The sequence below is a fragment of the Suncus etruscus genome, chromosome 7 (assembly GCF_024139225.1).
Source record: "Suncus etruscus isolate mSunEtr1 chromosome 7, mSunEtr1.pri.cur, whole genome shotgun sequence".
Lineage (NCBI taxonomy): Eukaryota > Metazoa > Chordata > Mammalia > Eulipotyphla > Soricidae > Suncus > Suncus etruscus.
Window position 1 is genome coordinate 21,267,443 of NC_064854.1, and position 26,164 is coordinate 21,293,606.

The 26,164-nt window shown below is 45.2% G+C and overlaps 1 protein-coding gene across 1 annotated transcript; it reads left to right on the plus strand.

Annotated features, from left to right (window-relative positions):
* The first annotated feature begins 4,950 nt into the window (after positions 1–4,950).
* SUV39H2 (SUV39H2 histone lysine methyltransferase) lies at positions 4,951–23,326 on the plus strand. The gene is made up of 5 exons (XM_049777827.1): positions 4,951–4,990; positions 16,759–17,430; positions 19,427–19,573; positions 22,313–22,442; positions 22,670–23,326. Exons 2-5 carry the CDS (start codon positions 16,762–16,764, stop codon positions 22,774–22,776), a joined length of 1,053 nt encoding a protein of 350 aa, XP_049633784.1. The 5' UTR covers positions 4,951–4,990; positions 16,759–16,761; the 3' UTR covers positions 22,777–23,326.
* Positions 23,327–26,164: the final 2,838 nt, after the last annotated feature.

The window sequence follows — 26,164 nt, forward strand, 5'->3', positions numbered from 1 at the left end:
GCAGTTATGTATTGATCTGGTTGGTCCCTGCAGGGGTCATCTGGGCCACCGAACCCCCATTCCCTAACAGCACATCCCTTTGTGGAGGGAAGCTGAAGGAAGGTCTTTTCCTCTTTATACTTTTATTGTTGCATTTTTCTTTCTAAAAAATACATTTCTTTTCAGAGTAGAAGCCTTTTATTTGGGAGCTAACTACCTAGCCACATTATTATAGCATTCTGAGAACATTCCCCCGAATCTATCAAGTGGGTCAAGATGGTAATTGGATAATCACAGTTACACAAGAGGAACCGACTGTCCACAGTAGGCAGCCACACCCGGTGATGCTCAGGGGTTACTTCTGACTATGTGCTCAGAAATCACTCCTGGCTCGGGGGACCATATGTGTCACCGGGGACCCAACCCAGGTCTTTCCTGGGTCAACCGCTTGCAAGGCAAACGCCATACTACTGCTATTTGCTCCGGCCCAAGAGAAGAAAAAATTTGAAAACCAATCTTTGCAAAATAAAGTTCCAAAAGTGATAGTACAGTAGATGAAAGCACTGGTCTTGCATGGGGCCAACCCAACTTCGATCCCAGGCACCCTATATGGTCCCCTTTCAGAATAACCCTAGTGCATCACCAGGTGTGGCTCAAAAAAAAAAAATTGTTTTTCTTTTCTTCTAAATTCTTGAAACTATTTTCTTGATTGCTTCCCACTGCAGTAAAAAAAAGGGAGGGGGGCGGAGAGATAGCACAGCGGCATTTGCCTTGCAAGCAGCTGATCCAGGACCAAAGGTGGTTGGTTCGAATCCCGGTGTCCCATAAGATCCCCCGTGTCTGCCAGAAGCTATTTCTGAGCAGCCAGGAGTAACCCCTGAGTACCGCCAGGTGTGGCCCAAAAACAAACAAACAAACAATAAAAAAAAAAAAGGAGGGAAGGAAGGAAGGAAGGAAGGAAGGAAAGTAAGAAAAGAAAAGGAATACTACTGCTGATGATTTTGTAAAATGACTTTAACCCTCAAATATATCTAATTGCAAATTGTGGTCAAGGTGCTTTGTTCCCTAAAGAAAACTTGTAAATTTTTTCATTCTCAGGTGACAAATCATTTTTTGTCCACTACATTGTCTAGTGTTTTTTTTTTAATTTTAGATTGAAGGAGGTTTAATATTTGTATGATTCTACAGTGACACATATAATTGTTAAAAAATATAGAAAGTAGGTATTACATCACCCAGAGAAAAAGCAAAGATACTTTTGGTGAACATATCAATGAACTTGCCAGGCCTTTGGCTTTGTTTTGGCAGCATCTCAAATATAAATGGTTGAAATCTTCGTTTATAAATAAATTCTTCCATTGAATTGGATGGGTCAGGTTCCAAGTTCCAAGATCCAAGTTCTTGGGCCTGAGAATTCTGTAAGTCCTCCCGAGAGGCATCATCGGTATGGTCTCAGACGCCTCAATTCAAATTCTGTGTTTAGGGCCAGAGAGAGAGAGATAGCAGAGCGGTAGGACGTTTGCCTTGCATCAAGGGACGGTGGTATGATCCCCAGAATCCCATATGGTCCCCTATGCCTGCCATAAGTGATTTCTGAGCGCAGAGCCAGGAGTAACCCCTGAGCGCCGCCGGGTGTGAACCAAAACCCCAAATAAATAAATTAATAAAATAGAATTAAAAAAATTCTGCGTTTTAACAGGACCCCAGGCGGATTTCCCTGCCTTTGCAAGCGTGAGCTGCTGCAGGGCGCTAGCAGGACCCGCAGGTTGCAGACCATCACCGCACTGGAGCCTCCAATGGGCGAGTTTTCAAGCTCCCGCGCCCGGACGCACCTCCTAGCCTAAGCGGTGAGTTCAAAACCTCTCCCGGGGAGCCGTGCAGCCAGCGGCCCATTTGGAGATCCCGGAGAGTTGCGGGGTTCGCCGTACTGAGGGCCCAAAGCAGCTGTGCACCTCGAAAAGACAGATTTTCTGGGCTGGGACCAACGTGGGGAGATTTCGGGGCGCCGGTCCCGCCACTAACGCTACGGCCCCTTGGGAACAGAATCCCGCTTTCCCCACCAGCACCAGTTGGTTAACAAGGCCGCGCCAATTCACTGCCCCGGGCCGCGAGGCCCCGCCCCTCCGCCGCTAAAGCCACGCCCATCGGACGAGGAGCCCCGCCCTTGAGACGCCAACGCCACGCCCCCTTGTCCTCGTAACCCCGCCCTTGAGCCAACAATGCCACGCCGCCGATGCCACGCCCCCTTAGCCGCGGAATCCCGCCCTTGTGCCGACAATGCCACGCCCCGTCGCGCTAGAGGCCCCGCCCCTCGACCGGCCGTTCGTCGCGCCGCGCCGCGGAGCGCATGCGTACGAGTCGTCGGCCGCGCCGTGCGCCGCGTCGGCCTCTTGTGACGTCACGGCCGCGCCGCCCGCGTCGGCCTCTTATGACGTCTAAGTCCGCGCCGCCCGCGCCGACAGGGGCGGAGCGTGGCGCCAGCTGAGCTATCGGCTCGGGCCGCGCCAGTTTGAATGAAAGCGCCTCAAGATGGCGGCGGCGGCCCCGGCCCCGGCGCGAGGCTTTGAGAGCTGGGGGGCGGACCCCGGGCGGGCCCGGGCGCCGAAGCCGAGCCGGAGGGCCGGGAGCCGGCGGCCGGACGAGCCCCCGCCGCCGCCGCCGCCGCCCCTCGCCCGCGCCCGCTCCCGCTCCCGCTCCCCGCCGCCCGCGCGCCCGCCGCTGCCCTCGGCGCTGGTGCCCCGCGTCGTCCTCCTGCGCACAGAGTGGCCGCTCGCGCGCTGCTCGCTCGCCCCGAGGCCGCCGCCCGCCTGGCCGCCGTGTGGAGGAGGCCCCCGAGTGCGGGCCCCCGCCGCCGCCGCTCCCGGTAACCGGGCCCCGGGGGTTGGGGTCGGGGCTGCGCTTGCTGGGTCTCGGGGGGCCGGGGGCGGGGGGCGGCCCGGCCTGCACGCACCCTCAGGGAGCGAGCGAGGAGACGGCCGCCCCCCGCCCCGCCCCACCCCCTGCTCGCGGCCTCCCTTTTATTTTTGGCACACTGGACATTTGCAATGAGGATTTTCGGGGGCCGCCCCCGCGTGCACCCCAGAACGTGCCTGCGAGGTGCATGCAGCTTTGCAGCACGCCCCCCCCCCCAAACCTCCCTTGCACAGTTTAGGAACTAATTCTCTGCTCCCCCAACTTCTCCCGCGCCGCCTCCTCCGGGCCCAGCGGCGGGAAGGAAGGCTTTGCTTTTTTTTTTTTGAGTGGGTGTGTGTGTGTGGGTGTGTGTTGGCATGGTGCACGTTGCTACTGGCCTCGCCCACCTCCTTAGGGAAGAGCCAGAACCTAGCCTTTTAAGTCCCCCCCAAATCCCCCCCCCCAAAAAAAAAAAAAACTTTATCCTAGAGGGTTAGATCTTAAAGCCAAAGTCCCCCGTGCAGCAACAAATAAGCCATGCTTGGGTTGGGAAGAGACAGGACTGGGGTTCTAGTTCTTAGGGGCCTGTACCTTACCCCGGAATGTTAACCATGCTTGTGGCAGGGTCCAAAACGTCCTGAAGTTTTTTGTGCTTTTTCTTTTTTTTTCCATACCCAAGGGTCGTGGAGGATCGCTTACTGTGCTATATATAAGCTTTCGGGCCCTCCATTCACCATTGTACACAGAGCAAGTGGCCTCCAGGGCGCCCCAGTTTGTTTGGGAGTGGGTACCGTTTTGTGCATTGAGCCACGTGGAGTGGGGGTTGGGGGTTCATGCTTGCAGGTTGATCAAGAGTAGTCGGGGCCCTCCCCCCCACCCCCAGACTGATCTAAATATCTGCACACAAAATGTTGGCCCAGCTACCTTGGAGAGCTACTAGGAAAGCCTGGATTTAGGCAAGGTTTTGTTTTTGTTTGTGGGCGTGTGCTCCGACCCCACTTTTTCCCCCTGTGCATCTGAATCACAGAGAGGGCAGGCAGCCTGGCAGCGCCTCCCCAGGGAGCTTGGCAGAGGCTGGAGAAGCACGAGGCATCCAGCCAAAGCACCTTCCCAGTCTCTAAGCATCCTTTTATGTTCACTTGTCATCGCCGTGCCGTGGCCTCTCCTTCATAGGAATTTGAGGGCAGGATCCTCAGCAGGGTCGGTGACAGGTGTCTGGGACTCAGGTGGTCCTATTTTTCTGTTCATGCTTGGTGTGTGGCTAATGTAAGTTGAACACACAGACTTTTTTTTTTTTTTTTGACTCAACACAATACAGGAAATGAGAATCAGAAAATATACTCTATTGCTAACAGTCTAGTCTGGAATAATAAAGGCGGGGGGGTTATGGCTGTATTCATTACAGTCATAACAATGTTAAATGGAGCTCGCATTTCAAGCGGCATTTTTGAAGGGATAAAAGTAGGACGTGAGATGTATGCGCCTGTATTGTGCTAGATTTCCAGTCGATTTCAGTTCTTAATGCTTCAGCGAGGAGAACGAGAGAAAGTTTCTTTTTCACAACATACCATTGCATTTGAAAATGAAGATGTCTTCAAGAGCTCCATCTAATCAAAATAGCGATTATGTTCTGTGTTGCATCTAATAGAAAAGTGCAAAAAATTCTGGTGACCTTTCGACAATTTTATGCCGAGTTAGTTTACTCATTGCAAATTGAAGCATTTTGTTTTAAGTGGCATAAAAGAAATTAATACCAGTTCAACACACGCTAGAGACTGCTGAGGACATTCGAGACCATTTTACTAATGCAGTGTTTTAATGCCTAAATTTGCTTGTTACGAATGATCAGATCTATAAAATTGCCGGTTGAAGGGTGGCAACGCAGAGGTTTTAAGTTTTTCCTTTTCGTTGTTTGTTTTTATTTTAATCAAGTAGCTATTTCATTAGTAAAGAATTCTATTTTCTTATTGTAGCTTGGTGTGTGCCTTGCCTAGTTTCACTTGATACTCTTCAGGAATTATGTAGAAAAGAAAAGCTCACATGTAAATCGATTGGAATCACCAAAAGGAATCTAAACAATTATGAGGTGGAGTACTTGTGTGACTACAAGGTAGTAAAGGTAAGGCAAATACCTAGTCCCTTAAAAAGAGACCTACCCAATTCAATTCCAGTGTTTCCTGTTTGTGTAAATTAAACAGACAAGCACATCTTCCTTATTTAAAATCCTATCCCTCAATAATTGACGTGCCTTAATCATCTACATTGCCAAATGCCCTTGAGAGGATTGCGAAGCACGAAATTGCCTTGCTTGAGAGGATTGTAAGGTGCTTTTGTCCCTCGAACTCTGGATTATCCCTCCATAAATGACCAGAGCAATGACCAAAAGCAAATGCTTTGTCTCAGATTGGCTTCTGGCAGTCCTTTCTTCCTGAGTGGATACATAGTTTCACCACTGCTGACAGAAAGCAACTTAAAAATTCAGGTTTGGTATTAACTGAGTCTCCAGCACTAGCCCTCACGGAGGTTCCTGGATGATGGAATTATGATCTGGAGTTCAAACTCTCTTCCTGACCTCCTTGTAGCTTGCAATGTTCTTGCATCTACCGCTGGCTCCACTAGCCTCCTAAAAGCCTCTGGCAACGTACAGGCCTTCTTTTAAAGAGGCATTTTCCATCCAGACCTTTTCCTTTTATTGGTCTTGAACCTTATCATTCTTCCTGCCCACTTCTGTTGTCATTGCTTCCACGGGTGACCTCTGGTTTTTGTGTCCCTTGGCTGGTGCTGGGTCACCTTTGGTTATGGCAGCAGAATCAGTCTCCAGCCTGCTGACTGGGACCCTGTCCCTGAATCACTACACCACATCCTTGCCCCTCGACTCCTGCTCATCTTCCTTCCCGTTCTTGTTAGCAGTTTGCATACCATGCCTTGCTTTGTAAGACATCTTGCTTATTCCTGGCCATGTCTTTGTGTATCCTCCCATTGCTTAATCTGCAGGGCCTCCTTTGTTACTGGGGACTGCAGAGAACTGCCTTTCTGCTGTTTGCTGCTGTCAGTTAGAAACTTGTTCAGCTCTTTCCTAACTGGGAGAAATCTTTGAGCTGATGGTTTTTCTGTATTTTCCTTATGTTTCATCTCCCAGTTACTTCTGATGTGTGCTTTTTCTTTGGGGGCCGCACCTGGCTCTGCCTGGGATTTATTCCTGACTCTGCTCAAAGATCACTCCTGGCAGTGCTGGGTGAGCTATATGTTGTGCCAGGGATCAAACCTGCTTTGCTGTGTGCAAGGCCAGTGCCTTAGCTCTTATACTGGTTCTCTAACCAAACCCCCTTCCCAGAACTATTGAAATTAATTTATGTATCCTAAAATCTCCCGTGTATCGTTCGTTTACTCTATGAGTTAGACAGCCATCCTGATAATAAATGTCAAAGAACATTTTCTTAACCCCAGAGGAAGCTTTGCGTTTCTTAGCCATCACTCCCACTCCTTCCCAGCCCTTGCAGTCAGTTGCCATCTGCTTTCTCTCTGCATCTTTGGCAGTCAGAACGGAAGCCGCCGATGAAACGTTAAGTGGTCTTTCGTGATTGGTTTCTTTAACTGAGTATAATGTGTTCAAGGGCTAATCTTTGTTGAAGCATATGACAAAACGTCATTTCTTCTTGCTAAGCGTTCCAGTATTTGGCCTTATCACCACCTTTAATCCCTTATACTTGTGGACATTTGGGTGGTTTCTGTGTGGATGTTACTGCCAAGTCTCTTGTGAATATTCGTGTACAGCCTTTTGAGGGCACATTTTCATGTCTCTTGTGCATATACCTAGAAGTTTATTCTGTACTGTCTATTTCTGTGTTCAGTGTCACTACACCACAGATGAATGAACTCATCCAGTTTATCTGTCTTTCTCCATCTGAGAAGGAAAGAGAATGCGGTGAAGAGAACCCCCGTACACAGCCCAGCATGAAAGTGGGAAAAGTCCACATGCCTGGAGGGAAGATGCAGATGATATACATGTAGAGACCGTGTGCAGGAGCCCAGGGAGGACCTTTGCACCTCATCTTTTCTTAAGGCTTCGTAATATCCCATTATGTGTGGTAGCCAGCTGCAAGATTCCATCTTGGGTGGGATGGGGCCATCAGTGCTTGGGAGACCCAGCTGTGCTCTGGGGACCATAGTGATTCAGGGGATTGAATGAGGGTTGGCTGTGTGCAAGGCAAGTACCTTCCAGTACTGTCTCCAGCTCCTCATCTTCTCTTAGAGATTACTACCAGTCTCTGCACTTAGGAATCCCTCCTGGGGATCCCTTGGGGTACTATAGGGGATGCTAGGAATTGAACCTGGGTCAGCTGCATGCCAGACAAGTGTCCTACCCACTGTATTACTACTCAGGTTCCTCTTCAACTTCTTTTATAGTGGCTTAATGGCCATAATATCTTCTTTACCTAGTCATCTGTTGGTAGACATTTGTTTGTTTGTTTGTTTTTGGGTCCCACCTGGCAGCGCTCAAGGGTTACTCCTGGCTCTACGCTCAGAAATCGCTCCTGGCAGGCTTGGGGGACCATAGGGGATACCGGGATTCCAACCACTGACCTTCTGCATGCAAGGCAAACGCCTTACCTCCATGCTATCTCTCCGGCTCCTGTTGGTAGACATTCAACATGTTTCCACATCCGGCTATTGTGCTCATTTCAGAGTGAATATAAGTAGACTGAGGTGTTTTCCAGTGGAAGTTGTATTCTTGGGTAGACGCCAAGCAGTGGTATGATTGGGTTACCCGGCAGCCCTACTGGGCTCTTAGAAGTCTTTGTACTGTTTTCCATAGTGGCTGAGCCAGATGCCATTCCCTTCACTTCATGGTGGTGAAGGAGAGTTGCTTTTTCACCACATCCCCACCAAAGCTGGACTACACCTACCTAGCGGCACTGTTCCAGCCCGTGCTCAGGGAAATTGAACTGGGGTAAGCTGCATGCAAGGTAGGTGCCTTAACCCCTGGACTAACGGTCCAGCATGGTTGCAGTCTTTGATATACATCATTCTTGTTGGTGGGGGATGCTATCATGGCCATTTTGATCAGCTTTTCTCTATAATTGAGTGCCGAGGAACACTTTTTTCCTATGCCTCCTGACCACTCCTGTTCCTTGTGGAAGTACCTACTTCATCTCCCTCCTCCACTACCTTTCAAATTTTGTTTTTAGGCCCCACCCTGTGTGCTTAGGACTTACTCCTGGCTCGGCGCTGAGGTATGACTCCTGGAGGGCTCAGGACCTCATAAGATGTGGGGGATCCAGCCCTTGTCAGCCACATGCAAGGCAAGTGCCCAACCTCCTTTACTATCATTCCCACCCCTCTCCCCTTGTTTTGACAGGATTTTTCTTTTCCCTTCTGTTGAGCTTTATGAGTTCTTTTATATCTGGAATCTTAGCCCTCTCTTTGATGTTAGGAGTTGCAAATATTTTCTTTCATTTGTAGGATGTCTTTATTTTCGTCCATTTCTTTTCATATGCAAAAAGTTTTAATTTAATTTAATTGGGGTTTGTTATCTTTGCCAGTTGAGTCAAAATTATTGAAGATTCCCCTGGGGTCTACATCTTGGGAGAGGCTTACCTATTTCTTCAATGTGTTGTATGGATTCTGGTCTTAATCTTGAGGTCTTTAACTCACTTGGAATTTATTTTTGTGTATGATGTGAGACGGATCGTTTCAGTTTTTGCATGTAGTTATTATTTATCCAGCTCTCAACCCTTTATGTTGAGCTTTCCTTTTTTTTTTTTCTTTATGCACCCAACTTCTAGCCTTATTCTCTGGGCTTAGTTCTGTTCTGTGGGTCTGATGTAACTGCCTTAATTTCAGTACCACAGAATTTTGATAAGTTGTAATAATATAATTTATGATTTCGGAGCTGTACCCATTGGTGGTCAGGGCCTATTGACTGCTCAGAATTCACTCCCGGAGGTACTGGGGTGACCATGTGCTGTGCTGGGTATCAGTTGGAATTGGAATTGGCTGCATGCAAAGCAAATGTCTAAACTGTACTATCATCTCTCCCTGTAGGGTAATTTAAAGTCAAGGAATGCATCATCTCCCATCTTTTTTCTCAGAATTGCTTTGATTATTTAGAAAATTGTATGACTTCACACCAGCATTAGTGGTATTAGTTCTAAATCCTCAAAGAATATCATTAAATTTTTGGTGGGTTGAATTGAATCTGTATGATGCTTTGGATAGGATAATTTTTCCAGTTCATAAATATCAATTAATTTCTAATTTCCTGGTGTTCCTATTTCTTTCAGTAGTGACTTAATAGTTTTCCATGTATAAATCTTTAAATCTGTCATTTAAATCTATTTGTTTTCTATTTTGTTCTGAAACCCAGTCATGAATAACTTTGTAATTCACAGTGACTAAATAAAAATTTTAAATGAATTGGGGGGGGGGGCCCACACCTGGCAGTGCTCAGGGTTACTTACTCCTGGCTGTCTGCTCAGAAATAGCTCCTGGCAGGCACGGGGGACCATATGGGACACCGGGATTCGAACCAACCACCTTAGGTCCTGGATCGGCTGCTTGCAAGGCAAACGCTGCTGAGCTATCTCTCCAGGCCTTAAATGAATATTTTTTAAAGGAAAAATATGTTTTCTAACAAAACCATTATTTCCTTTCTTTCTTAAGATAAAAGTTTGTGTTTTTATAGGTTAGTTCCAGAATCACTTCTGGTGGGCTCAGGGACCATAAAGGGTTCCAGGAATTGAGCCCAGGTCAGCCATGTGCAAAAGCAAATGCCTAGTCTGATGTACTGTCACTCCGGTCCCAGGTTTTCCTCTTTAAATTTTCTTAATTCTCTTCACTATAAGTTTTACATTTGTAGGATTTACCTATTTTATGTAAACCCAGAAGTGTACAAACAAAATAAAAAAAAATAGATTTTTTAATGACAAGATGATTATTGCTACAATGAGATCTCCATACAAAATAAAGTTTAATGCAAATTTTAAATGCCTGAGTTGAAGACTTATGTGAATGAAATAGCCTTATATGATTTGAATTTATATACATAGATTAAAATCATCTAGCCATCTATATCATCACACATTAAATTATTGACTTGTTTTCTGATCATTCCTTTTGCCATTCCTTTAATAAAGTTTGCTGCCACAAAGATACAGTAAATTTGCTGAATGCCTCTTGCCAAGGTGACAGGCAGGAGGGAGGAGAGAACCTGGGGGCAGTGGTGGTGAGGAGATCACAACTGATGGTGGAGTTGGTGCTGGAACATTGTATGCAACGTTATGAACTTGATAAATCTCAATGTTTTAATAAAAATAAATGAAGTTTAAATAGTTAAAATAGATGGAGCTTATGTTCTACTTCCTTGAATACAAAGCAACCTGTGTACTTTTTATTTTTCATCCGTTTCTTTCTGAAATGCTTCATTTCTTAGCAAAACCCTCCCTTACCTCTTTGAATGTATGACCTTCCCTTCAGTAATTCCAACAAAGTTAGTTGCTTCATGTTCAGCATATTAACACCATTCTTGATATTAGTCTAGTCTCATCCCCTTTTAGACAACTTGTTTGAGGCCTGGTGCTTGGGCTTGCTTACTATGGCTCCTTGGCATATAGTGAGTATCTTTCTGGTAGTCAGTAAGTTGTGTTCTCTTGCTTTACTGGCCCTTCTAGGCTAGCTCCATAAACTGTACTACGATTGGAGCAGTCTCTGCGACTAACACTCCTTGCTGCTTTCTGTCATCTGCCGTGAAAGCTCGAGTCCCTTTTGTGTGTCAGGGACTATGTTGGAGGCGCTCATGACCAATGCGAAAAAACAGTCAGAAATCCTCCTCTTCAGTAAAGAGGATCGGTGCGGTGGCTGGTGCCATCCCAGGGTCTGGGCCCTGGCTGAAGTGGTGGCTGCTTTGAAGCTTCACAAAGGGGGAGTGGGGATGCAGAAGGCCAGATGACTGCAGGGACTTGGCCACCGTTCCGTGGCACTGGGGGATCACTGCAAAGAGTCCAGGAAGAGGGGCACTAATCCTGAGGGAAAAGACGTACATGTCCACTTGTTTAGGAAAATTGGAAGGAATCAAGACAAGAAAGGATGGTGGGAGGAGTCATAGCTCTGGGCAAAAGAGGCACTGCAGTTTCCCAAGAACAGAAGTGAAAAGTCAGTGTGTGTGGTGATGGGATGTCACCAGGACACAGGCTACAGGAAAAGAAAGTCAGGGCATTTGAAGCATATGGTACCATTTAAGAGACAAGGGGCCGGAGTGTTAGCATAGCGGTAGGGCATTTGCTTTGCACGCAGCTGACCCAAGACGGACCTGGGTTTGAATCCCAGCATCCCATAATGGTCCCCGAAGCCAGGAGCGGTTTGAATCCCAGCATCCCATCTGGTCACCGAAGCCAGGAGCCGGGAGTAACCCCTGAGCGTCACCAGGTGTGGCCCAAAAACAAACAAACACAAGTGTGAGTAGTTGGGACTCTTCAATTAAGAATGATCAGTTCACCCAGGTTCAATCCCCAGCACCCCACGTGGTGTTCCAAGCCCCTCCAGGGGTGATTTCTGAGTACAGAGCCAGGAATAAGCCCTGAGCACCATCAGGTTGGTTTGCATCCCCCCCCCCCCAGAAAAAATATATTAAACTGAAGCCTAGATTCTAGAGCTGCTGAAAACTGCACAAGACAGGCCTTTTTCCAGGAAATACTGTTCATCTGTGTTAGTGCTGGGTTCTAACCCAGTTCTTACAGTCCTGCTCTCCATCAGTTCTTTGTTTGGAAACAAATCCATCAGCTCACATTTGTGTTCAGACTCTCCCAAGGGCCTGGGAACAATGTTCTTTGCACAGTAGTGATTCATCCTGGTGAGCTCAGGGATTACATTCTTGTGATGCAGGGATCGACCCTGGGCTAGCCCCATGCCAGACATTCAGACTGCTCATGTGTCCTTGGAGGCTCAAGGCCCAAGAAGCACCATGTTGCCTGAGGACCTGGTACCAATTGGCCCTTGAGCAAACCAAAGAAAATGATACTGAAATCCTCAGCAAGTAGATGGAAAGAGCAGAAAAGGGCTGATGAGGCCTGATGTGTCCTCCTGGACTACCCAGTAGGCTTTGAGGCTGTTGTGAAGAGACCCAGACATGATCTAAGACCAAGAAGCATCCAAGATACAGTAACTTTTTTACAACAGGAAAACAGAACTTAATTCTTTGGGCAGTTCAGGGAGACTTTGAGAGACTTAAGCCAAAAGGAAATTCGATTCCCCCTCTGTTTTTGTTTTAGTGCTTGGTGCTCATGAGTTACTCATGGCAAGCTTGGAACCATAATGGATGTCAGGGATCAAACCGGGTCGTCCACTTATAAGGCAACCCCCTCCCAACTACTGTGCTATCACTTCGAACACTGCAGAGCTTCTTAAGAGGGATCTCCCCCCCTCCCCCCCTCCAAAGTGCTGAGGCAAGAGGCCAGAGAGGTGGTGTTAGAGGTACCGCCTTGCAAGCGGTAGCCTAGAATGGACCGTGGTTCAATCTCTCGGCATCCCATATGGTACCCCCAAGCGAAGAGCGATTTTTGAGCGCATAGCCAGGAGTAACCCCAGAGCATCAAACGGGTGTGGTGTGGCCCCCCCAAAAAACCAAAGTGCTGAGGCAAGAACTCAGGGCTTCATATATGTAAAACAGAAGTGCCATGCTGCTGACCTACCTATTCAGCTCCTGAACTGGTATCAAAATGGCCTGAACTGTCAGTGGTCCCAGATATCACATGTGAACCTCATAGCTTGAAAATTTCCAAACATATAACCGCTTAGGGTGAAAGGGGCAGAGGCCTGAGTATGTTGTCAGAGAGATATTGTCAGATCTGGGCTCAGAAAATGTAGAAGGAACCAGAGAAAACTGGTACCAAAGAGCCCGGGCAAGGGGTTAGAAAAATTAAGAGGTGGCCGGGGATTGGTCTTGGCAACTGGAAACTAGGTAGAACGTTGGCCGTAGGGAACCAGGAGTGGAACATGTCAGTACTTAACAGCTTCCTACAGGGGAAAAAGCCCATCTCAGGCTGGATGAAAAGTCTCAGCTGGTGGGGTTGGCTCTTGCTTTGAGTTCTGTCTCGCTTCCTGTCCTCAGCTGAGAACTGTCAGCCATACCTCCGCCACTTCAAAGCACTCTGACTCTGCTTAGAGCTTTTGCTCAAGTTTCCAGGTACCTCCATTGTTCTGCCTCATCAGTCCTGCAGCCTTTTAGAAGTGGTTGGTTCTTCCTTTTCAGCTAACCCAGAGTTCCTCCCAGGAATCTATGGGATCGCTTGGGCCTTTAGAAATGGACTACCTAGGGGCCGGAGAGGTGGCGCTAGAGGCAAGGTGTCTGCTTTGCAAGCACTAGCCAAGGAAGGACCGCGGTTTGATCCCCCAGCCTCCCATATGGTCCCCCCAAGCCAGGGGCAATTTCTGAGCGCTTAGCCAGGAGTAACCCCTGAGCATCAAACGGGTATGGCCTGAAAAACCCAAAAAAAAAAAAAAAAGAAAAAGAAATGGACTACCTAGTTATGCTTCCCAATATGCTTTTTCCAGGAAAATGTCTCTCCTAACTGCTAGTAGGTACCTTACTTATATCCTGTCCTGGCCCTTCAGGACTCAATCAGAGTGGGAGTTGAAAGTCTTAAGAAAAATAATTTTTTTGTTTTTGGGGGGGTTCCACCCGGTAGCACTCAGGGGTTACTCCTGGCTCTATGCTCAGAAATTGCTCGTGGCAGGTTTGGGGGACCATATGGGATGCCGCGATTCGAACCACTGACCTTCTGCATGCAAGGCAAACACCTTACCTTCATGCTATCTCGGAGGCCCCTAAGAAAAATTATGATGCATCTCAAATTGTACAGAAGTGATTTATGGATCATCTCACCACATTTTGGGGGGGGGGGGTCACACCCGGCAGCGCTCAGGGGTTGCTCCTGGCTCTATGCTCAGAAATCAGTCCTGGCAGGTTTGGGGTACCATATGGGATGCCGGGATTCAAACCACCGACCTACGTGCAAGGCAAATGCCTTACCTCCATGCTATTTCTGCGGCCCCTCTCACATTATTTTTTTCTCTTTTTCTTGGGGGCTCATCTGGGATGTGATCACATTTTTTATGGGTAATCGAGAGTTGATGGCATTTCAAAAAATACGCACATGTGGATATATGAAGCTCATGTCCTTTCAGGCTTTGATTTTTTTCAGATACTAAATTTATTAAGACATTGATTTTTCTTTTTCTTTTTCTTTCTTACATTTTATTTAAACACCTTAATTACAGACATGATTGTGGTTGGGTTTCTGTCATGTAAAGAACACCTCCCCATCACCAGTGCATCATTCCCATCACCAATATCCCAATTCTCCCTCCTCCCCACCCCACCCCTGCCTGTACTCTACACAAGCTTTCTATTTCCCTCATACATTCTCATTGTTAGGGTAGTTCTCAATGTAGTCATTTCTCTAACTAAGCTCATCACTCTTTGTGGTGAGCTTCATGAAGGCCATTGAGCTTTCTGTGTAAAATGTTTTTTTCTTTTTGAAAGAAATTAGGAGGGGGTGTGGTTGGGACTTTATTGTGGCTTCATGCTTAGGAGTCACTCCTGGTGGCCCTGGCGGACTATATTACAGTGCTGGAAATTGAACAGGGTTTGGTTGCATATAAAACAAACACCTGAACCTCAATACTATCTTGCTGGTCCCCATCTCTTTAAAATAAAACATGAGCAAACCCTGAGTTCAATCCCTACCTACACACATAGAATATAAGAAGAGGGGGCTGGAGTGATAGCACAGTGGGCAGAGCATTTGCCTTGAGTGCTGACAGGTGTGGCCCAAAAAGAAAAAAAAAAGAATGAAAATGAACAAAGATAAAAGTAAAATAAGCTTAACATAAGTCTGCAAGGTAGAAAAATTGATGTTGCTACACGTTTGCAAAAAAACTTACGTTTCATAAGCATTTTTACCTCCTGTAGGGACTATAGTGATTAATACAGAACTTTAAGAATGAGAGTGACTCACATTAAATAATACAATATATTGTTTTGGGAGCAAACTTTAGAGACAAAGTGTTTAATTGTGCTTATTGATAATTTACTGGGGACTTTGAAGTAAGCCCGGATAATGGTCAAAATAAAATATAATCAAAGGGGCAGAGTTGTATAGCTGTACTGTGGAATCAAGAAAAATCAAAATCCTTAGAGTTAAGGGGAATGGATACTTTAGACTTGAATAAGTTCATTTCCTTGTGAAGCAAAAAACTAGCAATAATTCCAGGCTCTAGTAGTTCTCAACAAGGGGGAGAAATCCATCCTAAATCTGAGCTGACTGAACTAATACTTGGGGGTATAGAGGCTTTGGGGGTTGGACCCAATATGTCACATTCATGGAAGTACCATTTTTAGGCAGACCCTTCCTCACACCATCAGGGACCCATATTTTTTTAAATAGAAACTTTTTTGGGGGGAGGGGATGATCACCCCAGCCGGCACTCAGGTTACTCCTGGCTCTGCTCAGAAATCCCCCGTCACGTGATTGAATTCCAGTCAGCTCCATGTGACACAGGTGCCCTCCCTGCTGTGCTATCTCTGGCTACTTAGTGAGTTGCAGCTCAGATGGGGAGAAAATAAGTCTGCTTGTCAGTCAGGCAACGTGCTCCGTGCTCTTGCTCTAGTGCTGCTCAGGTCTCTAGACCTCAACATTGCTGCCATAGAACTTGAACCTTCCAGCGCAGGTGACTGTAATAAATATTGAGTCGTGGAAACAGCTTTCATGAAAGAACCCTTACTTTATCAAAAATGCAACATTAGGGAAAACAAAATGCATGTCTCGTTAATATACCTAGAGCCTGTGTTAGTCACGAGCCGATTTCAGAAGGCATTTTGGCCTAGGGCTCATGAAGCTGTTAACCCAGGTGATGGGGAAAACAGGCTTTGGTCTAGAATTTTGCTATTGTACACACGCGCACACTTGAGACAAACTTACTGTGGCATGGCCTGGCCTCAAGAGAGGAAGACGTAGTGAGAGGTCCAGCGGGAGGAAGACACGATTCCAGGTCCACAATGGCCAGCAGGACTGATGCTAAAACGCATGGTTTTGAAAGCCTGGGGTGGGCTACCACTCACCACCCCATTCTCGTAGAGTGGGTCAGAATTTCCCTGCTGATCACAGTAAAGCAGAGTAAAATAAACAGGTGCTGTTGCTTTCAGTAACCTGAACTTGGTGATCCCCAAATGCTATTTCGACATATTCTTTACTCTGAGATGGTTCTATTCTTGTGCTTGTCTTGAAGTTCAGTGTTGTTCAGTTTAAAGCCCGTCTTGAGTTTGAATGAGCCCATGTGGTCGTTATTCCAATAGGAAAGGCTGTACTGGATTGTGTCTATAGGGCATTCTGGATGGAAAACCCTGCAAAACTGAAAAAGTCGAGCTTCTCTTTGTACCCATTGTCCAGTAGGGACTTAGCGAATGCTGAACTCCAATGCTGGGTCCGTGGCCTACGTGGTACATAGATCTTTGGGGGTCTCAGCATGCAGCCCAGCAGCAGAATGAAGGCTTGTCTTGGATGGGTAAGGCCTCTCAAGAGCCCTGGGATGACCAAGCAAAGAAACTTCTTAAAATTGAACTTCCTCTCGATTTCCAGAATCTTTATCTTTCTCCAGATGTAGCTCTTGAGCTTATGAGAAACAGTATTTCTTCACATCTAAATACTATTCCTATTTTATGCTGATATAGAAGGGAAAATGCTTATTATTTTTTGTTTCTTCATCACAGTTCCTGTGACTATTATTCTACACTTTATTAAGAACAGCTATAACAGGCACTTACTTTGAGATGCTGCGATTTTAGATCAGTCACTGCTATCTGATTTGCATTTTCTGTTTTATATTTTGAAGGGCATGGCGTACTATCTTGTAAAATGGAAAGGCTGGCCAGATTCCACCAATACGTGGGAACCTTTGCAAAATCTCAAGTGTTCACGACTCCTTCAGCAGTTCTCTGATGACAGGCGCAGTTATTTCTCTCAGGTCAAGAGAGACAAAAGACTAACTCTGAAAAGGAGTGAAACTGTGCAGATGCCCACCCTGGCCAACTATATTGTCAGGAAAGCGAAGCAGAGGTTAGCTCTGCAGCGGTGGCAAGATGAACTCAACCGGAGAAGGAATCATAAAGGAAAGATTTTTGTGGAAAACACCGTGGACTTGGAGGGGCCCCCCACAGACTTCTACTACATCAATGAGTACAAACCCGCTCCTGGCATCAGCCTCGTCAACGAAGTGACCTTTGGCTGTTCATGCACCAATTGCTTCTTTGAAAAGTGTTGTCCTGCGGAAGCTGGTGTCCTTGGGGCGTATAATAAAAAGCACCAAATCAGAATCCCACCGGGGACTCCCATTTACGAGTGCAACTCCCGGTGTCAGTGTGGACCCGAGTGTCCCAACAGGATTGTCCAGAAAGGCACACCGTATTCGCTTTGCATTTTCCGAACTAGCAATGGCTGTGGTTGGGGTGTCAAGACTCTGGTGAAAATTAAACGCATGAGCTTTGTCATGGAGTACGTGGGAGAGGTACGTTCTGCTCACCGCAGCGTACATCCTGTGCGGGTTTGTGCTTTGGGGGGGGGGGAACCCTTTCTTCTCCTCAATAACATGTAGCCTATTTTGATACCATTTGCTAATTTAAAGAAATTGCAGGTTTGAGAGAAAGGTTCTCTCTCTCTCTTGCAGAGTTTAGATATAGAACAAGAAATCTGTAATAACAATTGAAACCTGTAATAGCCATCTTTCACTGAACATTCATTGACACTGACATTTTTGTATGTGAAGTTTTTATATAAAACATCTTAAGAAAAATACTTGGCCAACTCTGAAATTTTTCAAGTGCATTGAAGCCATTTAGCCAAGATGGGCTAGATACAGTTGGCAGGACTCAATTTTATATTTGACCATGAAAGATAATGTCACATAGAGCAAATTGTTAAAGGTTCTGCATTGTGAGATAGCAATAGAAGCCACTATTATCCATAAGGAAATCCAAATTTAACTAAGTACTTTTTATCATGTGCCACATTGCTCTTCTAAGTGCTTTATATATTTACTTGTAAAATTCACAAGTGCGCCGCTGTCTCTGTTCCCATGTCCTAGGGCAAGGGTGGCGAACAGGCGGCGCTTGAGCCTCATGCGTCTCCTGGCCAAAATGAATGTGGCTCTTTGCCTCTTATGTGTTTAATATATTATTGTTAAAATTAGATGTTTTGTGTGAGTGTTTGTCTGTTTTGGCAGGTCACTGCGTGGTGTGGCTCTTTGACTCTCACAGTTTAAAATTTTGGCTCTTTGTGTCGAATTTGTCCCTGTCCTAGGGAATCTAAGGCACAGTGATTGAGCAGGTTGCCCAGGATGTAACAGGAATATGGAAGAGCCTGAATTCAAACTCAAGGCTCCAGAATCACTGCACATCAGCCCTTCCCAATCAATCTGGTACAAAATAATAGATGGCGCAGCCTGTGAATAGGAACAAGGAAGGAAGGCTGCACGCCTGGGCTGTCCAATCTCACTGGTTATAAACAGTGTTGGGAATTGAATGGTTCTAAGTATTCTAGAATTCTAAGATAAAACAGGGTCTGTTAAGAGTTTTATATTTTTTAGATGACAAGATATAAAACACTGTTCAGGACTCTAGATCCTATATAATCGAACGAACCTTCTTGAGTATTAGTAAAGGAGATTTCCCCCTTTTGGGTATAAAACAGTAGCTAAGTTTGATTGACACCATGAGAAACATTAATATTTTATTTCTTGTTTGGTTTGTGGGCCATGCCCATTGGTGCTCAGGGGTTACTATTGGAAGTATCTAAGGGACCACATGTGGTGCCAGGGAGCAAACCACAATCAGCTAAGGTTTATGGTAAGCACCTTAACTCCTGTACTATGTCTCTAGCCATTAATTTAGGATTTCCGAAGTTGAGCACTTGGTCAAGTTGTGTGCTTTTGGGCAGGACATATAGGTGATGGTTCTGAATTACAGAATTTCACTAATACCTGTTCTCCACAACCAAACCTCCCTATCACCTGCAAATTGAACATACCTTTTTTCCTGTGTTTGTGATGAGCTTATGCCTACAATGTCAAGGTAAAATATGCTTGAGCAGAGGTTCCCAAACTTACCTGGGCTAACACCCTCTTTTGGGGGAACAAGGTACTTCCTAATTGTCGCCCCCCCCCCCCCAGGTCTTTCCAGTCCCTTTGCCACTAGAAGTGAGCTTTTACTCTTGTCACTTCAGTGCTTTATATCCAGTTCCATCCAACAGAGAGTGTGCTCTGGCAGCACTGCTTTGGAGATCTCTGAATGGTGATGAAAGTAGTGACTGTCTGAACCTGATGGGGCCTTGGCTTAGTATTTCCGGACCATTCTTCTGCCTCTTGCTTCCCCACCTCTGTCCTGTTCTCGTTTGTGTGAAAGTTGTGGGAATCTGAGTGTGTGCATGTTAATGTCCTAGATCCGTGGGTGAGCTCCTATCTCAGTTTAGTAGTAGCTCTGTACTATACTCCAGTTGTTTCTTTCTAGGTGATCACAAGTGAAGAAGCTGAGAGGCGGGGGCAGTTGTATGACAACAGAGGAATTACTTACCTCTTTGACCTGGACTATGAATCTGATGAATTCACGGTGGATGCAGCTCGATATGGAAATGTGTCTCATTTTGTGAATCACAGTGTAAGAAAATACTAATAGAAACAATCGTTGAATTCACTGCTATTGATAGTGGCTTTTGTAGTTGCAGAATCAAGGTCTTCAGATGTCTTACCTTTTTTATTTTTATTTTTTTTTACATTTCCGAAGTATTTTCAGCTGAAAATCTTTTTTTATTGTAGTTATTGAAATTATTGCAGTATTAGGAAACTTTTTTTTGGTTTTTGGACCACACTGGTAATGCTCAGGTGTTACTCCTGGCTATGCTCAGCAATCGATCCTGGCTTGAGAGACCATATGGGTCGCCAGGGGTTGAACCGAGGTCTGTCCTGGGCCAGCCACATGCAAGACAAATGTCCTACTACGGAGCTATTGCTCCAGCCCCTAGGAAACTTTTTTGAGATGTCTACCAAGTATATTCTGAAAGAATCATATGGATTAAGCCATATTTAAATTTGCAAGCAACTTTACAAGATAAGTATTTATCCTTACAGAGAGGAGAAATTAATGAACAAAAGAGTTAAGTTTGAGAATCACAACCATGGCCCTAGTACAAAGAGAGGGTAAGGTGCTTGCCTTGAAGGGGGCCAGTTCGGGTTCCATCCCCTGCATCACAAATCACAAATTTTGCTCTGAATCCAATCAGGAGTAATCCCTGTATGCAGAGCCAGAAGGAAGCCCTGAGCACCCCAAATGTGTCTCCCTCCCCCCACAAAAAAAATGATGGAACTGGAGAGCTAGTACAGCAGAGAAAGGGCACTTTCCTTGCATGTAGCCAACCCAGGTTCGATCTGGCATCTCAAATGGTCACCCAAGCACCATGCCCCAAAATAGACACTGATCCCCCCAATGACAACTATATCAGAGATATTAGATATAATGAGCTATTAGAGAATAGCTAGGTTTTAGGATGTATAGTTTCAAAATTTAAATATGTTTTCATAAAATTTAACTGTAGAAAGTTGAAGTACACAGGGTTTTGTTTGTTTTTCTAAACTACAAATTAGCACTCTTACTTGGTTGTGTTCGTGTTTGGAAAGAACTTAGAATGTTTAGAATTTTACCCTCCCTATTTCAAAAATGAGAGAGAACAAGAGCCAGGATTGCATGTCTGATAGAGTGCCTGCACCCAGTTCAAGATGAGGAAGGGTACTGGCCCCTGGGAGCATAGTACTTAACAGGTGGGAATACAACACTAGATTTTTTTTGGGGGGGGGGGGTTTGGGCCACACCCGGCGATGCTCAGGTGTTACTCCTGGCTGTCTGCTCAGAAATAGCTCCTGGGGACCATATGGGACACCGGGATTCGAACCAACCACCTTTGGTCCTCGATCAGCTGCTTGTAAGGCAAACGCCTAGATTTTTGATGTTGTCTCCATTTCAAAAAGTACAAGGGGAAATGTACATTACATAGTTGACTGTGTGAAGAAGTGGGCTGTGTTAAATTGGATGAATTTTATACAAAAAAATAGTTTGATTAGTAAAGTACCATATTTTTAGAGGTGTCTTTTTTTTTTTTTTTGGTTTTTGGTTTTTAGGCCACACCCGGCGGTGCTCAGGGGTTACTCCTGGCTGTCTGCTCAGAAATAGCTCCTGGCAGGCACGGGGGACCATATGGGACACCGGGATTCGAACCAACCACCTTTGGTTCTGGATCGGCTGCTTGCAAGGCAAACGCCGCTGTGCTATCTCTCCGGGCCCGAGGTGTCTTTTTTTCAACACATTTCTACATTTTTCTCCTTAGTAACAGATCAGATATGTTCTTCAAAATAGACCTTTTTAGGAGCAATTAAGTATTTTTGATTATTTAGTATGAGAAGTCAGTTTTTATCTTTCAGTTTAGCAAAGAGTTCTTAAAATAGCAAGATATTCAAAACAATGTTAAACAGCAAAGTCCTATTCAGTATGAAGTGTTGGGTTTTGTAGTGCTGACTAAATTTTTGCCAGTATTGTTATTTTGGTTCTGTTGAATGACTTACAAAAACATTTACAGGTAGGTAATATCTGAGATTTGTATTAAGGTTCTTCAGAAAATTATATTTTTTTCTAGAAAATGTTAAAGTTACAGTTAGGGCCAGAGGCATAGTACTGTGGGTCAGGCGCTTGCCTTCCTTATAGTCAGTCTAGGTTTGATCCCTGACACCATTGTGAGTAACCCCTGAGCACAGCTGGGTATGGTCCCCACACCTCCCTAAAAGAAGTTATATTAGATGAGCAAGGCAGACAAAAATATAACTGTTAAAGTTACCAACCAGATACTTGGGTTTATTTTACAGAGGTTCTTTCATGTGGTATGGGAAGGAAAAGTAATCTTTTTTTGCAGGAGTTCGGGGTTTGGGCCACACCCAGCAGCGCTGGTTACTCCTGGCAGGCTCAGGGGACTGACCACATGGGATTCGAGGGACTGAATCCAGTTCCGTTCCAGGTTTGGCACTGCAAGGCAAATGCCCTACTTCTGTGCCATCACTCCAGCCCCAAGGAAAACCTATTGTTGCTTATGGTATAGTAACACCATAAGCAACTTAACTGCCCCAAAATCTAATCTTCTGGTCATTTTTAAAGTCATGGCATATGTGAAATGTGAGAGGTGTGTGTGTGTGTGTGTGAGAGAGAGAGAGAGAGAGAGAGAGAGAGAGAGAGAGAGAGAGAGAGAGAGAGAGAGAGAGAGAGAGAGAGAGGTCATTTTTAAAGTCATGGCACACATAGAATGTGTGTGTGTATGTTTGTCAGTTTGACTAACTTAGCTTCAATGTTTCTTTTCAGTGTGACCCAAATCTCCAGGTCTTCAATGTATTTATTGAGAACCTCGATACTCGTCTCCCAAGAATAGCCTTGTTTTCCACGAGAACCATAAATGCCGGAGAGGAGCTAACTTTTGATTATCAGATGAAAGGTAGGGCTTCCGACTCGAGTTTCCTGGGGCGGGGGTGCTAGTCTGCTTCTTTACACCTGTGAAAGGCATTTCATGGCTTGAGCTAACTGGCTGTCCTGGCCTGAGATCTGAAATCTAGAAACATCTCCTGGGTATGTGCGCCTCTTTGCAAATGTCAAACTGATGGACTTTAAGAGACTCGTTCGGAACTGGCTTAACCCTTTCTTCTGTGTTACTTTTCTGTTTAGGGTCTGGAGATATATCTTCTGATTCTATCGACCAAAGCCCAGCTATGAAGAGAATGAGAACGGTGTGCCGATGTGGTGCTGTGACTTGCAGGGGGTACCTCAACTGAACTCTCGGGAGATATAATTGAGAGAATTGTAGTTTGGGATTTTTGCTAATGTTAACTTGTTGTTTTTTTTTTATAAGGAATATTTGGAACTCTTCCTATAATCACGATTATACACAATGTTAATTGATACTCCATGTCCGTTCCATACATTTCTGATGCCAAATACATTTCTGATGCTTCTGGAGTGGTGGTGGTGGGGCAACCCATGAGGTTCCAGTCTAGTTTAAAATTGAAGTATTTTGTGTGCTCCAATCTGGAAGGAAAGCATTTTCTAGATAAAAATACATACAAGAGGTCTGTGAAGAGAACTAAGTTTCCATTAGTGTTTGAGCTGTTGCTCTGCTCCGACATGCCAGGTGCTCAGGTGTACTATGACTTTGAAGCAACCAGAATTCATTTTGTTGGTGCAAGCAACCAAGTTTAATTTTGGCTGATACAGTCATTACTGTTCTTCTGTTCATTTACTACTCACAATGCATATATTTGAGACAAATAGACACTACTGATTTATACCCTTATTTTTACTTTCATGAAAACATTGGTTTCCTTAGACAGAAATTAAATGCAGTTTGAAAAAAAATAACGAAATCACAACTTGATTTCAGGCTTAAAACAGTGCAGACTACTAAGGGGTGTGTGTATGTCCGGGCCCTTAATTCTGAAAGAAGGAAAGTCTTCAGGAACCGTGGGTGGGAGTAATACTGGAACGATGGGTCCGAGGTGGTTCTTGGCCAGCCTTGAGGGCCAGACAACTTGCAGGGGCTGCCAGGAATCAGGTCTGCATGGGTGATTTCAGGTATATGAGAATGGTGGTGGTCTTTCAGCTCTGACTCAAGCTTTTCACATAGAACATTCACTTGCAGCCTTTGCTCAACATTAACATTTCAAGCAATTTTATCATTTTTTCACCAGATTTGATTCTATTACCTTGAGAGCCATTTTTCAAAAACAAAAAAAAATCAGTTCTGAGCTGATAATTCATATGCAAATCTTTTTTTCTTTTTTTGGTTTTTGGGCCACACCCGTTTGATGCTCAGGGGTTACTCCTGGCTATGCACTCAGAAATCGATTGCTCCTGGCTTGGGGGGGGACCATATGGGATGCCTGGGGATCGAACTGCGGTCCGTCCTATGCTAGCCCTTGCAAGGCAGACACCTTACCTCTGGCGCCACCTTCCGGGCCCCATATGCGAATCTTTTAAATGCTAAGCTTGGGCAATTTTTTTGCCTGGCTCTGGAGGCCCTTTAATACTTGAACTCAAGACTGAAATGGAATATATTCATTGCCCTTTTTGGGGGGCCCCACCCCCTCAGTAAACTTTCAATCAGGAAAAACTTTCCTATGTTTTCATCTCTTTCTGGGATTTATAATCATAATGCCCAACATGAAGGTTATTGCAACTGATTTTGTATTCCAAGGGAATGTTACCTAAGTTCGCTGCCCTTGGTGTAATGACCTATATAAAGCAAGCTTCGGTGGAATGAACCTACTTCCCAAATGCAGTACTACTAAGAAAAACTTCCCCAACCTATGTCAGGGAGAGGTTGCTTTTCCTTATTTCCCCAGCAGGACTTTGTTCTTTGTATATGCTACCTGGGTGACCTTTGTACATGTTTGGAGGGTGTGTGTGCTAACCCAAATTTGGAGACATGACAGTACAAGTGCTACTTCTTAGGTTGCCTTTCGGAAAACTTAAGCCACCCGGGGCCAGCAGTGGATGTCTCACAGGTCATCCCCAGCCTACTGCCAAATGAGTGAGCTTCAAGATGTCTCTTTCAAACGACTTGTTCTTTGTCTTGTCTTTTTATGAAAAACCTTTGTAAAACTGGAAGGCAGCCGAAAAATGGGTGTTTATCCATAGAAATTTAATGGGCCACTGAAATTTTGAAATGTTTCCTTTGTGCGAAAAATGGAATCAAAACAGCAAATAGATATCATTTCCATGAAAGTCTAGCAACTTGAAGTCAACAGTTTGCCTTTTGTTGATGTTTTTGTGCCATTCACAGGGTCTTCAGGAACCACTCCTAGGGTGCTGGGTATCAAACCCAGGCTAGTCACATCAATCACTTTTTAGTTTCCTAAACTGTCAGAATCAATGAATGCAAATACTCAAGGATGCTATTTCGATCTTTTAAACTGAAAATGGATCCACTGTGCAAATGGTCAGTGCCAGGATTTGGGGTTTTGGTTTAGGATTCGGTGTGTGTGGGGGTTCCCCTCCCTGTTCCTCTTGCATCCCAGCCAAGCCGGGTGCTGTGGGACTGAGTTCCACACCTGGTCTCTGACCTCTTTTTTTAGGGTCTGTGTGGAAGAGCGCAGTGCAGTTCACCTATTCAGGTCCAAGCATTTTTGTGGTCATCTGAGCTGCACCTGGTAGTACTGCAGTAGTTGGAGATGAGGGAGCAGAAATCAGAACTGCCCCCACCCCCCACTCTACATATTCTCTGCCATTTGAGCCATTTCCTTTCCCCTCAACAGTTTCTGATTTTGACTTTCTGCTGATGGTGGCATAATAACTGTTGGTTTCTGCAGTTTTACTGTCATTTCCAATGAGGCTACAAATGACAGAAAATTACTGATAAATTATTTTGAGATAATCTAAACATTAATATACCATTCCTTTGACTGCTTCTTTACTTTTCCTTTTGGCTTTGAGGCCATTATGGCAGTGTTGGGGCTCAAACCAGGGTCTCTAGCCGATCCAGACTACATGAAAAAGTGAGCATAATCATGGTTCACCCATTTATTTTGCTCTTTTCGTTGTTAGTTTTGTTTTTGGGTCACACCCAGCAGCGCTCAGGGTTTACTCCTGGCTCTGTGATCAGAATCACTCCTGGCAGGCTCTGGGGACCATATGGGATGCCAGGATTCAAACCACCATCCGTCCTGGGTCAGCTGCATGCAAGACAAATGCCCTACACGCTGATCTATAGCTCGGGCCCCATGATTCACCCATTTATTAAAGTAAAATTCATACTTAATAATTGTGAAATGGGAGCATCTGGGGTACTACTCATTACTTAAGCTTATTAATAGTGTGCAGGACTCAGTTGGACTGCAGAAGAATTTTAGGATTTGAGCTACTATTCTTGGAGCAAGTGTCAGGCCTTCCTAAGTGCACGTGTGCTTCAAGATTGGTGTCCTTAACCCCAGTGCTCACTCCCAAAAGGCGTGGCAAGGGTAAGTGCGAAGGGCTAACCACAGGCAAACTTTAAAATAATGCATCTGTACCATTCGATGAACTGGAATCTCTAGGGATCTGGTTCTTTTATAACTTGGTATTTGGGGGAAAATTATATATAATGTTCTACTTTTTCGAATAAAATATTCTTGTAAAAGCCAAGTAGCCAGTATTAATTCACCCAGCTGGCTTTTACACTGTGTGAGG